General features: G+C 40.0%; 1 protein-coding gene across 3 annotated transcripts in view; it reads left to right on the top strand.

Annotated features, from left to right (window-relative positions):
- The first annotated feature begins 7,611 nt into the window (after positions 1 to 7,611).
- Positions 7,612 to 15,142, top strand: part of Gprk1 (G protein-coupled receptor kinase 1) — a 175,560-nt gene continuing 168,029 nt past the window's right edge. The window contains exons 1-2 of one of the 3 annotated variants that reach the window (XM_067772084.1): positions 7,612 to 7,774; positions 7,930 to 8,240. In XM_067772084.1, the coding sequence (XP_067628185.1) occupies positions 8,128 to 8,240 (113 nt within the window). In that variant the 5' untranslated portion in view covers positions 7,612 to 7,774; positions 7,930 to 8,127. Of the gene's footprint in view, positions 8,241 to 15,142 lie in introns of all 3 variants that reach the window. The other 2 variants (XM_067772085.1, XM_067772083.1) reach the window with 2 other exon arrangements.

The raw sequence follows: 15,142 nt of genomic DNA, 5'->3' as shown, positions 1-15,142 counted from the left end.
GATGATAGTCATATGATAGTCAGTATTCTTGTAGGGAAGTGATGTGTAAAAACGTCTGGAATATATTTTAGATTCTTTAAAAAGTACAATAAAAAGAAGGAATTACATTCTTTCTCAATTTGCAGCCTATATGGACTATGAATCTACAAAATAAATTATTTGATTAATAATTAATAATATTTAAATGAATATGTTGTCATAGCTATAAAGGATATATGCAAAAAAAAAGCTTAAATATATATTTTTTTGTTTTTAAAGCCAATACTTTATTTGCAATATTGTTTTTATGACATAGACAGGAGCAAACACGAAAACAGAAGTGTAAATTTTTTTGAAATTTCGTCAGTTAAATTCCTTATTCCTTTTTATTTTCAATAATTTATGAAAATACTTCCATAAAGATTTTAACTGCAACTACGCAAACCATGACACAAATTGCCACTCCGATGAAAGGATCAAGTGAAGACCTATTTTCAGTGTAACCCCATTTAATCTGTTGCGTCCCTCCCACAAATTTTCACCCTCCCAGCAGCTCCTTGCAGCGGGACTGTTCCGGGAAGGTATCGAACCCAATCCGGGTCCGTCTCCTGACCCCGGTCCTGAGAAATGGGTTTGCTGCATCTGCCGGAAAAGAAACTTTTTAGGACGGTCATACTCTTGTCAGTGTGTCTCGTGTAAGGGATGGTTGCATCGGACAGGTTGTTCTGGGCTAGATCCCAAAACCAGCGTCCACGTAACTTCTATAAATCTTTTTTGGCTCCTTGCTGTTCATGCTCTAGGACGTCCCCCCCCCCCCCCCCCGCTACCTTCCAGCAGCCCCGCTTCCCATGGCGCCACCAACTCACACGGCTGCTCCCACTCATACCTACAATCTCCGTAGTAGAGTCGGGAGCAATGCCGAGCATCAGCCCCTGCCCCCGTCTCCCCCCCCTCTTTTCCGGCAGAAATTGTGTAGGTCAGGGAAACAGACTCTTAGTCCCTACCTCCCCTTTGCACCGTTTGCCAGCACAGAATATATATGTTTGCGACATCCGCCCAATGCAGCTCCTGCCATGGACGGTGCCACTTTCCTAGATGTTCTGGTCTCCGCAACGGCAACCCCCCGACGCGTTTCATTGCGCCATGTTGCCAGGCCGCATACCGAAATACACCGGGTACCCCAATGCTTACCCAAGGACGTCCAGTCCCAGGGCCACAACAGCAGTTGCGTGCTAGCCTTCCACAACCCAGGCGTAGTCACCCGTCACTTACTCCCAGAGTGGCGACGTCTCCCCCTATGCACTTCAGAATTCTGCAGTTAAACTGTAATGGATTAACTGGGAAGATCACGGAGATAGTCGATTTCATGAAGCGGCACAACATCCGCATTGCTGCGATTCAAGAGACTAAACTCACAGCAAGATCTGCACTGCAGACCTGTTCTGGGTATAATGTCCACAGAAAAGAATGCAAGAGCGGAAATGGAGGCGGCCTCGCGTTTATCATACACCACTCTGTGCAATATCATACATTTGATCCCGGCATCGACCGCAGGGACAGAGTCATAGAACGTCAAGGCTTATCTATCCGGTCAGGCGATGCAAACCTAGAAATCATCAACATCTACATCCCTCCTGCCACCTGTTGACCCAGTGGATACCGCCCTAAAATCAACGCCTTACTCACCGGCAGCAATCGCATTATCTTAGACGATTTCAATGCCCATCACGATCTATGGCATTCAAACTTGCGGGCGGACAGTAGGGGTGAGATGTTGGCGGATCAAATAGAAGAAACGACGTTCTACATAATAAACGGAGACGCCCCCACACGTATGGTAGGAAGCTGTCACAGTTCGCCGGATATTTCAATCGTGAGCGCAGAATTCGTAAACTGCGTCAACTGGAAGCCGATGGTAACATTGGCATCCGACCAGCTGCCTATACTTATTTCGCTCAAGCGTTCCGCCGACTTCATCGCCAAAGAAAAACGCACATTCATAAACTTTAAAAAAGGAAAGTTGGACGAATACAAATCCTTTACAGACATCCGCTTTGCTGCCCTCCCTATCCCGACTGATGCCCGCCAAGGGGAGCGTGCTTTCCGCAAGGTCATTGATTCCGCCTCGGCACGTTTCATTACCACCGGTAGAATTCTCGAAATTCGGCCCCACTTCCCGGCGGAGGCCGCAAATTTAGCGAGAAAACGTGACCTTGTAAGACAGCTCGATCCCGGCGACCCCCAAATAAGGGAAATAAACCAACGCATCAGATTGCTTGTGGATGAACACCTAAGCGGTTGAGACCTCTCTGCCGGTGTAGGTAAACTTAGGTCCACCGTAAAGTCCCTATCGAATCCGTCTAGGCACAATGACAAAGTTTCCATCGCCTTTGGCGATAAAGTGCTGTCGGATGCGAAAAAATGCGCGAGCGCTTTCTGCCGACAATATATAATGCATTCTACGGTCGACAAGGATAGACGGAGGGCCAACAGACACGCACATAAACACAAATTCAGCGTCACCAATCACCATCACCGCTAAAGAGGTTGAGGACACCATTGGTCGCGCTAAACCATCCAAAGCAGTGGGCCCAGACGGCATAGCCATGCCGATGCTTAAAAGCCTAGGGAAAGAGGGCTTCAAATATTTAGCACATGTGTTCAACCTGTCTCTTTCCACCTTTGTCATACCTGAAAAATGAAAAATGGCCAAGGTGGTCCCGCTACTAAAGCCTGGGAAACCAGCTTACATGGGAGAGTCGTATCGCCCGTTATCTCTCCTATCGCCAGTGGCAAAGGCGCTGGAAGCCATTTTGCTCCCCATGGCTTCAGAAAACTCCATAGCACCACCACCGCACTAAATGCCATCAGCACCCAGATAAATTGCGGTTTAAATCAAAACCCCCACCATAGAACAGTACTCGTTGCGCTAGACCTATCAAAAGCTTTTGATACGCTCAACCATGGCATGTTACTGCAAGACTTGGAAGGGTCTACCCTTCCCCATGTCTTAAAAGGTGGACCGCAAATTATCTGCAATTTAGAAATAAAACATCAAAACCAAGAAGAATTAAACAAGGGGTGCCACAGGGTGGTGTCCTATCTCCATATAATTTCTACATATCTAAGCTTCCTTCGCCACCAGAAGGAGTTACTATCGATTCCTTCGCCGATGACTGCACAATAATGGCCACAGGCCCAGCCCACAGATCGATGAGCTTTGCAGCAGAATAAACGGATACCTCCCTTATCTCTCCAGTTGTTTCGCCTCGCGAAACCTGGCATTATCACCGGCAAAATCCTCCGCGACCTTATTTACAACATGGACGTCCCAAATGTCGACCATTTTGAACATCCACATCTATGGCACTACGCTACCGACCGTCCTGCTCCCCAAAATCTTGGGTGTGACGTTTGATCAGGATCTACATTTTGGTGAGCACGCAGCCGCAATTGTTCCGAAAATCCAGAGCCGTAATAAAATCCTTAAATCCCTTGCTGGCAGTACTTAAGGAAAAGACAAAGAAACGCTCATTACCACATACAAAGCAATTGGCCAGCCGATTGCGTGCTACGCGTCCCCTATATGGTCGCCAAGCCTAAAAATTACCCACTGGAAGAAGCTACAGGCCTGCCAAAATACTGCTCTCAGAATCGCCACGGGCTGCCTTCTTATGTCCCCAGAACACCATCTACATAATGAGGCGAGAATACTCCCCATCAGGGAGAAAAATGAGATGCTAACCAAACAGTTCCTGTTGAATACCCAGAAACCTGGGCATCCCAACAGCCATCTGATTGATGGGCCAACACCGCCTAGGGACTTAAGGAGTCATCTCCGTAACCTCAGAACTCAGCCGTATGAAGAAAAAAACACAAGCAGGTCTTTGGTGAACTCCACAAACAGGCGTCGGATCTTTATGCCAGGAATTGCCCGGTGAATCCAGTACTCAAATAACAGTACCCAAAACTTGCAGAAGAGGAACGCATACTCCCCAGGGAAACGCGAGTCACTCTAGCTCAACTTCGTTCTGGATACTGTAACAGGTTAAACTCTTACCTATCCAGAATCAACCCCGACATACAAAATGTATGCCCCGCTTGCAATATGTCCCAACATGACACCAACCATCTCTTTAATTGTAATGTGGAACCAACGCCTCTAATACCCCTTTCAATATGGTCCACCCCTGTTGAAACGGCAAGTTTCCTTGGACTCCCGTTAGAGGATATTGATGATAATTTGTGATCGGTAGCAGCTATTAGGTGGGGCGAAGCACTGCTACAACAACAACAACCTATGTGGTATTCCTTGATGCTTTCAATTTTGTCGGCAGACAACGAAACGAAACTTTATTTGTCGCGAAAAATCGAGTAAATGGTTAAGCGCCAAATACACAACACGAACATTTCCGCGAACATTCCGCAATCTTGTTCGCAGCTTTGGCCATACACCATACGAACTTTTGGCCGAACATTAGTTCTCTTTCAGACAGCGATGAATACGGAGAACAATTGTGCTGCAGCAATATTGCTCACTGTGGCAATTAAGCGTAAAAAAAAAGAGAGAAGATCGCAAAAAAAGAATTTGGTGCAAAGAATGGTTTAAAAAACGAGCAGTTCTTGGACAAAGTGAGCTTATTAAAGAACTGGAATTCACGTCACCAAATGATTTTAAGAATTACGTTCGTATGAGCAAGGCAACATTTGACCAACTTTTACAAAAAATTTTGCCACTCATAATGAAACGGGATACAATAATACAAAAAAATGATACAAAAAAAAAGAAACAATAAAATTTTGACTTTTTTTCTTACCTCAAATTTGTTTGTATTTTCATCCTGCATTGTGGTAACGCCTGCCAAAATTTCTTCTTGATCTTTCAAAAAGCATAGCAAATCATAGCACCAAAGAGTAGGAACATATTCATCCTCAGCACCAGCACCAGACTTCAAACTATCTCTCTTTTTTTTTGATTCACGCCGGTATTGCGCCCGCAAACTACTTATTTTTTTTATAACTGTATCCTTTGTGGCATCAGGATCTACTTCTTTTAATTTTTCGATTAAAGTCGCATAATCATTATTCTTTTTAATTCTATTACAATAATCTTTGCTTTTTACTTGCCACAATGATGGCAAAGATTTACACATTTCAATAAATTCACTCAGAAATTTTTTATAGTCCATTTTACTTTTCCGCGCACGTCTGTTCCGTTCAGAAATTACTACGATTATGAGCTATATCGCCATACATGCACGAACAGTTCGCGCAAATGTTCGCCAAAAATTAAAATATTTTGATTTTTGGCGAACATTTGCGCGAACTGGCAACCACCACCATACACGACAGAAAAGGTCGCAGAAACATGACATAACGGGAATGTTCGCGGAAATGTTCGTGTCGTGTATTTGGCGCTTTAAGTACGTAAGCAAGTACACTGCTACAAAGAATAAATATACTTTGTTCGGTTCGATTTAATAGATTAAATCGATTTTTTTCTAGAATCGAATCGAAAAAATCGAATCGAATCCAGCTCTAAAAAAACAGCTGATAATGTACTTCTTAAAGGGATGTTTAAACTTGACGTATCCATATCTATATAAAACAGCTGACTAAACCAAACTTATGGAAATCAATGTAAGTGGTCAATGGTGCCATACCATAACGCCCTAGCCATAACCATACCATAGCCAACCAATTGGTTTTTCGCCATGACCATAACCTAAAAATATTTGAGTTAGAGGGTTCATTAACATTTTTTTTATTGTTTCGGATACGTTTTGACTAAGAGACTTGTTTTTTGTGGTATATGTTTGTAATTTTTTGCGTTTTCTTCATTTTTAGGAAAGTTTCAGGATTTTTAGGTTAAGGCACCAATAACTGATGCCAATTGATATGGATAAAGCTGGACACATTGGTGCTTTATCGGTAACCGTATCGGTAACCTTATAACAGCTGATTCGACCAACCTTATGAGAATCAATGTAATCGATTATTGGTGCCGCTAAGATCGTAACCGTATCGTAGCCAACCAATTGGGTTTTGGTTTACCGTCGTAACGATAAACAGCTGATTACGTTAAGCTGGAGATATTGGTGCTTTATCGGTAACCGTATCGGTAACCTTATAACAGCTGATTCGGCCAATCTTATGAGAATCAATGCAATCGATTATTGGTGCTGCTAAAGTCGTAACCGTATCGTAGCCAACCAATTGGGTTTTGGTTTACCATCGTAACGATAAACAGCTGATTACGTTAGGGATACGGATACAGCGATACGACATACGGCACCAATGACTCCAGCTTTAGGGATACGGATACAGCGATACGACATACGGCACCAATGACTCCGGCTTAAGTAAAAATATGGTTATGAATATGTCAACCTTGCCAGGCTCTTAAACCGTCAACGGCAACTACCCTACAAGAAACGCTGATAGTTTTACTAATTCACTCACACTTGTAATTGACAATGCTGATCCTGCGATGACGTAAACATTGATACTCAAATTTATGTATGTTCCTTTGTTCGCTCACGCAGGTCCGCATGTACCCAACGACAGCCTATAATCATGAAAAAGGACTCAAACTGGGAAAGCTTCGGACACCTGGTACAGAACAAAAGAACATACAGCAGATACCATTATGCATGTGAGACAGATACATAATTCTCAACGGAATTTTATGTATGCGAGAACAGTTTATCCGATTTAATTATGTTGTCACTACTGACTGTCATATGACAATCAAATGATTATCACGGTTGTTTTGTCATTTTTTAAATTCCGCCATTTTCAACCGACGAAAACCATATAAAAAATAAGTTAAAAAAATGATAAAGAGAGCATTTCAAAGCTCCATGCTAAAAGAAAAAAAATCTAAAATAATATTAAAAAATATCAAAAGCTGTCGGAATGTGTGGGGCGCACTCAAAAAATTGATATGCGAAAAATAATAGTGGTTAGTGGTGATTCATTTTTAAATGTGTTTCCGCATTAGGAAAGCGCTCTTCTGTTGTTTTGTTATTTTCTGAATTTAAATTGAACATTCTGAACTCGAATTCTTATAAAACTATTTATTTTAAACAAATAACAAACACGTATGCTTTTATCACGTACAAAATTAAAAACGTAATGAAATAAAGTAAATAAAAAGCAAAAAGCATTGTTTCATTTCTGGCGGAATATAACAATGATCATTTATGATAGTATAACAGTCAAACCTGATATCTACAGTAAACTATCATTTATGACACTTTTTGATAGTTAGTGTCAGCACTGATCCAGGAAAAGGAATGAGAGTGAGCAGTACGGCTATATACTTAATCAGTAGGCCATGTTGGTGTATGAGGAGGAGACAAAAACTCACACGTACACAGTTGTTTACATCACATTTGCGCAAGTCCCCTTAAGTATGTGATAGAAAGTTTGTATGAGGCGCTGATCGTTAGGTTGACATTTCTGACAATCAGATGATAGTCATATGATAGTCAGTATTCTTGTAGGGTACTATTAGCCTAGAAATTCAACTTGGAATGCAACCGTGCGCTGACATGCGCTCACCACAAGTGCCATAGCTATCTACACGTTCATAAATTGATACATTGCGAAGTTGGTATTCCATTCTGATTTGATCCGATTGTGTATTATTGATACACATTAGATATTTTGAAATAAGAAAATCATCTAAATTTTTGGGTCAATTGAGTGTGTGTGTGAACTAAATATGTACAATTACTTTTAATTAGTTCGCAATAAATTAAAAAACATGAATTTGTGATTTCCCTACAAAGTAATTGGTGGATATCAATGCAAAGTGCAATTAAAATTATATATATATATTTAATATGTATGTGCATATGTTTATCGTTGGATTTACTATGTATATATGAAAACAAAGAATTGGCAAAAATGTAAAGAAATGCAACGTCTTTCATTTATTGTAAGATCGTCGTCGGTACCTTTTCAATAGGTACGTGTTGTTATTGGTGTTTTCGCATTCGTTATACTTCAATCGTTGTGACTGAAAAGAAAGTGAAAGAGAATAATTTTTTGTTTGTTTTAAGAATAATAATTTTCATTTACAATTCAAATTTCATCATACATATTGCAATTTAACAAAGGGACGAGGTTCAGCGCGCAAATATGGCTGATTTGGAAGCTGTGCTGGCGGACGTCAGCTATCTGATGGCCATGGAGAAATCCAAATGTACACCAGCAGCAAGAGCTAGTAAAAGGCTTGTTTTGCCTGACCCCAGGTATGTATGTTTAGTATAAATATGTACATATGTTTCATATCTATGCGAAGTACATACATATAAGTGTTAATATGTATGTATGAATGTGTGTTAGGGTGAGTCAAATTTATTGTTGAATGGGGAATATTTTGAATAAGGTGCCACGATTTTCCAATTTTTTTTTTCAAGGGGAGGAGGGGGTCCTAAAAATTACAAAATTATCGTCCGCAACTCTAGGAAACTCTTAGTTTATGAAATATAAGCCTTTTAATTTCCAAATTTGGTAAAATTTCAACTTAAGTCCTGTACTTAAAATTCGGGTCGCACATGTCGATAGCGGTATCAAAAAAACGCGTATTTGCGTCAAGATTCAGAATCCGAAAGCAGAAACTATATTTTTTATCTCATTTAAAAGTTATTCGCGGAAAACCCGTCGATACTATTGTCGCTTTTTTCGTTGTTGCAATTAAACAAACGAAAACAAATGAAGGTGGTGAATAGTGTTACCAACTCCGCAACAATATCTTTTTATTTTGGTAGAACATTATAAGGTGGTCGCACGTCGAAATAAATGCAAACAAACATACACTATAATTGTATTTTGTTTTGTAATTCTCTGAATAATTTGAAATTAATGTATTTAATTTACCGGAATGCGAGATTTTTAAGTAAATATTAAAATTTTTTATGATAAGAATTCAGAAAAAAGGGCTTAAGTGCAGAATACATACAATTGTCAAAAAAAAAAAAAAAAAAAATAACAACGGGTTTTATAGAGATTTTTATACTGATTCCAACGGTATATTTTTTTTGGTGCAAATGAAAGGTTTGGGGATAGTTCCATGTCAAAACGCGAAATTATGAATTTTTCAAATCAAAATATCTTCGAAACTAGTGGATGGATTTCAAAAATTAATAACTCGAAAAACAACTTTTGAAAATACATATTTTTAAAAAAACAACCCTTAGCCGATCCAACACCGGCTACGCCATGCACAGTAATTCTGCGTAGAACACCTTTAAAAAAATTACCCTTATCCGATCCGACACCGGCAACAAAAAAACTATCATAAAAACTCACCTCCAAACAAACCCGTCAAAGAGTTTTACAACATCAAAATACATTGATATGGTATGTTTGCTTGCATTTATGTCGACGTGCCACCACCTTTTAATGTTCTACCAAGATAAAAAGATATTGTTGCGGAGCTGGTAACACTATTCACCACATTCATTTGTTTTCGTTTGTTTAATTGCAACAACGAAAAAAGCGACAAAAGTATCGACGGGTTTTCCGCGAATAACTTTTAAATGAGATAAAAAATATAGTTTCTGCTTTCGGATTCTGAATCTTGACGCAAATACGCGTCTTTCGATACCGCTATCGACATGTGCGACCCGAATTTTAAGTGCAGGACTTAAGTTGAAATTTTACTAAACTTGAAAATTAAAAAGCTTATATTTCATAAACTAAGAGTTTCCTAGAGCTGCGGATTCCATTTTAGTGATTTTTAGGACCCCCTATACCCCTACTAATCAACAAAAGTTTGAAAATCGTGGCACCTTATATAAAATCCAACCCGAAATGGATTTCGAGCCTCCCCTTTTTACAATAAAGTGTGACCCGCCCTAATGTAAGTATCTCTAGGTGCGATGGGAATGAATACAGTATGTATGAAGTAAAGGACCAATTAATGGTGACTTATCCGTAACCAGATAAAACAGCTGATCGAACCAACCTTAAGCGCCAAATACACGACACGAACATTTCCGCGAACATTCCGCAATCTTGTTCGCAAGAACATATTCATCCTCAGCACCAGCACCAGACTTCAAACTATCTCTCTTTTTTTTTGATTCACGCCGGTATTGCGCCCGCAAACTACTTATTTTTTTTTATAACTGTATCCTTTGTGGCATCAGAATCTACTTCTTTTAATTTTTCGATTAAAGTCGCATAATCATTATTCTTTTTAATTCTATTACAATAATCTTTGCTTTTTATTTGCCACAATGATGGCAAAGATTTATACATTTCAATAAATTCACTCAGAAATTTTTTATTGTCCATTTTACTTTTCCGCGCACGTCTGTTCCGTTCAGAAATTACTACGATTATGAGCTATTTCGCCATACACGCACGAACAGTTCGCGCAAATGTTCGTCAAAAATTAAAATATTTTGATTTTTGGCGAACATTTGCGCGAACTGGCAAACACCACCATACACGACAGAAAAGGTCCCAGAAACATGACATAACGGGAATGTTCGCGGAAATGTTCGTGTCGTGTATTTGGCGTTTTATGGAAATCAATGTAATCGATTAATGGTGCCATACCATAACGGTAACGTCATAACCATACCATAGCCAACCAATTGGTTTTTGGTTTTTCGCCATATCCACATAACCTAAAAATATTTGAGTTGGTGAATTTATTAACTTTTTATATATTTTATTTATTGTTTTGGATACGTTTTGACTAAGAGACCTATTTTTTGTGGTATATTTTTGTAATTTTTTGTGTTTTCCTCGTTTTTATAAAAATGTCAGATGTTTAAGGTTATGGCACCTTTAATCGATAATAATGATAACGGTTACGACTATGGCGCTAGGGTTAAGGAAGTTTAATTGCCCATTAAGGAAGTTTAACTGGCCCTTAATGATGAACATGCATAAATACATATGCCGGATCCGGAGAACCGGGTCAGTTAATACGATCCAAATGCGACCCTGACATACAGTGAACGGTGGTTTTAACCCAAATTTTAAATTTTTGAAAAAAAAAAAATGTGTAAAGCATCGATATGAGTACCTAACGGAACGATACAAGGTGGCAGCATGGTGACCTACCTTCAAACATAAATAAAAGTTCCATGTACTTTGTTTTTGTAAATTCGATGAAAAAAATGCAAAATTGTACTGCGCCGGAAGTTGATGTTTCAAATCAAATAAAAAAAGTTTATAATCAGCTGTCCCGTGCTGCCACCTTGAACCATTGTGAATGATAACTAAGTGTGATATCCTCTGCATACCCTGCAAAAATCGTTGGATCATGTCCCTGCAAAAATTGTTGGATCATGTGGTCCACTGGAGTACTACCATTATACTCCACTCTAATGCAGCAATGGACCAACTCATGTTTCTACACGAGCATATTGTAAGCCGATCATTGCTCGTTTTTAACGATTGTAATCACTACACGATGTTTATTGGTCTGTGAGTACTCCATGGATTACTCTGATATAATACGGAGCTGGTGTATATGGTCCAGTGCTAGAACATCGCAATGTTAATTGGACCATATTTTTTGTATGAATTGTGGTTAATTTTGGAGCACTCGGTTGGTCCATAGCGAGTACTCCATACATGCATGCATGGAGTACTCGCGATTTTTGCAGGGTAGACGTCAACATTTCAAAGTGATTGGATCACCTGATTTGTAATTGACTATCGCTGTCTCATTCTGTATCTCTTTCTATCACCCGCTGAAGATAAGCGCCGCCATATTGAACACCCTGTCAAAACGCTAAAAAGTAGCCATATTGAACATCCTGTCAGGCAGTTGACAGATAAGATATCACACTTAGTCATGTTGTTGTTGTAGCGATAAGGTTGCTGTTGTTGTTGTAGCGATAAGGTTGCTGTTGTTGTAGCAATGCTCGCCCCACCTAAAAGCCGCGACCGATCACAAATTGCCATCAATATCCTCTAACGGGAGTCCAAGGAAACTTGCCGTTTCAACAGGGGTGGACCATAAGGAAAGGGGTGTTAGAGGCGTTGGTTCCAAATTACAATTAAAGAGACGGTTGGTGTCATGTGGGGACACATTGCAAGCGCGGCATACATTTTGTTGATTCTGGATAGGTAAGAGTTTAACCTGTTACAGTATCCAGAACGAAGTTGAGCAAGAGTGACACGCGTTTCCCTGGGGAGTATGCGTTCCTCTTCCGCGAGTTTTGGATACTTTTCTTTAAGTAAGGTCCGACGCCTGTTTATGGAGTTCACCAAGGACCTGCTTGTGTTTTTTCGCTTCATACGGCTGGGTTCTCAGGTGCCGTATTTCCTCAAAATGCTTACGGAGATGACTCCTTAAGCCCCTAGGCGGAGCTGGTTCATCAATCAGATGTCTGTTGGGATGCCCAGGTTTCTGGGTATTCAACAGGAACTGTTTGGTCAGCATCTCATTTCTCTCCCTGATGGGAAGTATTCTCGCCTCATTATGCAGATGGTGTTCTGGGGACATAAGAAGACAGCCCGTGGCGATTCTGAGAGCAGTATTTTGGCAGGCCTGTAGTTTCTTCCAGTGGGTAATTTTTAGGCTTGGCGACCATATGGGTGACGCGTAGCATGTAATCGGCTGGCTAATTTCTTTGTATGTAGTCATGAGCGTTTCTTTATATTTTCCCCAGGTACTGCCAGCGAGGGATTTGAGGATTTTGTTACGGCTCTGAATTCTCGGAACAATTGCGGCTGCGTCCTCACCAAAATGTAGATCCTGATCAAACGTCACACCCAAGATTTTGGGGTGTAGGACAGTCGGTAGCGTAGTGCCATCGACGTGGATGTTCAAAATGGTCGACATTTGGGACGTCCATGTTGTAAATAAGGTCGCGGAAGATTTAGTCGGTGATAATACCAGGTTTCGCGAGGCGAAAAAACTGGAGAGATCAGGGAGGTAACCGTTTATTTTATTGCATAGCGCATCGATCTTTGGGCCTGGGCCTGTGGCCATTATTGTAGAGTCATCGGCGTAGGAAACGATTGTGACTCCTTCCGGTGGTGAAGGTAGCTTAGATATGTAGAAATTAAACAAAAGTGGGGATAGGACACCACCCTGTGGCACCCCTTTTTTTTTTTAAATATGTGTAATAATAACGTAAGAAAGCAAGAAAAATTAAAAATTAGTAAAAATCCGTTGTGTGATAAGAAACTACTATGTAGATTAGTATTATATACTTAATTACAGTCAATACAAAAAAAAGTTGGTCGGCCGCTAATGTACTACGCATCGCCAGTCTGGTGGACTGGCCTAAAAAACACACATTGCAAAAGGCTGCCTGCCAAAATGTTGCACTCGGAATTGTAACGGGATGTCTTCTTATGACCCCTGAACATTATCTGCATAGTGCGGCAAGAAAGCTCAACATAAAAGAGCATAATGAAATGCTGAACAAACAGTTTTTGCTAAGTTTTCACAAACCGGGGGTATGGTTCCTTCGGCAAAGTTTCTTATTTTGATCCCTAGGATACGATTTTCACAGAGCAATGAGCGATTTTTAAATCGACCCGCCCTAATGTGTATAGAGTCGGAACAAAATCCTTTAGTCGCTTGATGGATGCACTTGGGGAAACGACGAAAAAACTGAAGAAGTCACAGACTTGATAAAACTTCGCCAAGGCGGAACCAGGTGACTGCTGGAAATCAGCCGATTGTTATTTTTTGAAGTGATTTGACATTTCAACTTCCGGCGCAGTACGATTTTGACATTAGTCCATCTTTTTACAAAAACAAAATACCTGTAATTATACTCAGCTGAGCAGAGCTCACAGAGTATATTAATTTTGTTCGCATAACGGTACCCCGTAACGGCATAAACTAATCGGGATAGATATATACTTCTATATATCAAAATGATCTGGGCGAAAAAAGAAATTCATTTAGCCATGTCCGTCCGTCTGTCCGTCCGTCTCTCCGTCAACACGACAACTTGAGTAAATTTTAAGCTATCTTAATGAAATTTGGTATGTAAGTTCCTGGGCACTAATTTCAGATCGCTATTTAAAATGAACGAAATCGGAATATAACCACGCCCACTTTTTCGATATCGAAAATTTCGAAGCACCGAAAAACTGCGATTATTCATTACCAAAGACGGATTAAGCGATGAAACTTGGTAGGTGGGTTGCCCTTATGATGCAGAATAGAAAATTAGTAAAATTTTGGACAATGGGCATGGTACTGCCCAATTTTAAAAGAAGGTAATTTAAAAGTTTTGCAAGCTGTCATTTGCCACCTGAGTATGTAACGTTCGGTTACACCCGATTTTAGCTTTCCTAACTTTTTATACTAACTGAGCAGAGCTCACATGGTATATTAATTTTGTTCGCATAACGGTACCCCGTAACGGTATAAACTAATCGAGATAGATATAAACTTCTATATATCAAAATGATCTGGGCGAAAAAAGAAATTCATTTAGCCATGTCCGGCCGTCCGTCTGTCCGTAAACACGATAACTTGAGTAAATTTTGAGGTATCATGAAAATTGGTATGTAGGACCCTGGGCACTCATCTCAGATCGCTATATAAAATGAACGAAATCGGACAATAACCACGCCCATTTTTTCGATATGGAAAATTTCGAAAAACCGAAAAAGTGCGATAATTCATTACCAAAGACGGATAAAGCGAAGAAATTTGGTAGGTGGGTTGCCCTTATGACGCACAATAAAAAATTAGTAAATTTTTGGACAATGGGCGTGGCACCGCTCACTTGCAAGCTGTAGTTTGGCAGCTGAGTATGTAATGTTCGGTTACACCCGAACTTAGGCTTCCTTACTGGTTATGTTTGTATGTAAGTCGACGTGCTTCCACCTTGTATGGTTCCGCCATTAGCTTCGCGCTCAGTACTATCACGGGATGTCTACTTATGACGTTCGAACATCGTTTCAATATCGAATTGGCAGTACATATTTTATACTAGCCTTTACCCGCGGCCCCGTCCGCAAGGAGAAAATAAAATATATGTGCTATTCACGTTAGTCTGCTTATCAAGTTATCTGTTTAAAAATTATTTTTGTCTAATGTATTTTATTTTTGCAATTTAGTATAAAAAAAGAACTAAATGAGAAGATAAGCTGAAAGGCACGCTTTCATGAATAGTACAATACAGTTTTTTCGAATAAAACAAAAATACATTTT

The sequence above is a fragment of the Eurosta solidaginis genome, chromosome 3 (genome assembly GCF_040869045.1).
Source record: "Eurosta solidaginis isolate ZX-2024a chromosome 3, ASM4086904v1, whole genome shotgun sequence".
NCBI classification, from domain to species: Eukaryota; Metazoa; Arthropoda; class Insecta; order Diptera; family Tephritidae; genus Eurosta; species Eurosta solidaginis.
The sequence above is the reverse complement of the archived record's forward strand: the minus strand, read 5'-3'. Positions and strand labels throughout refer to the sequence as shown.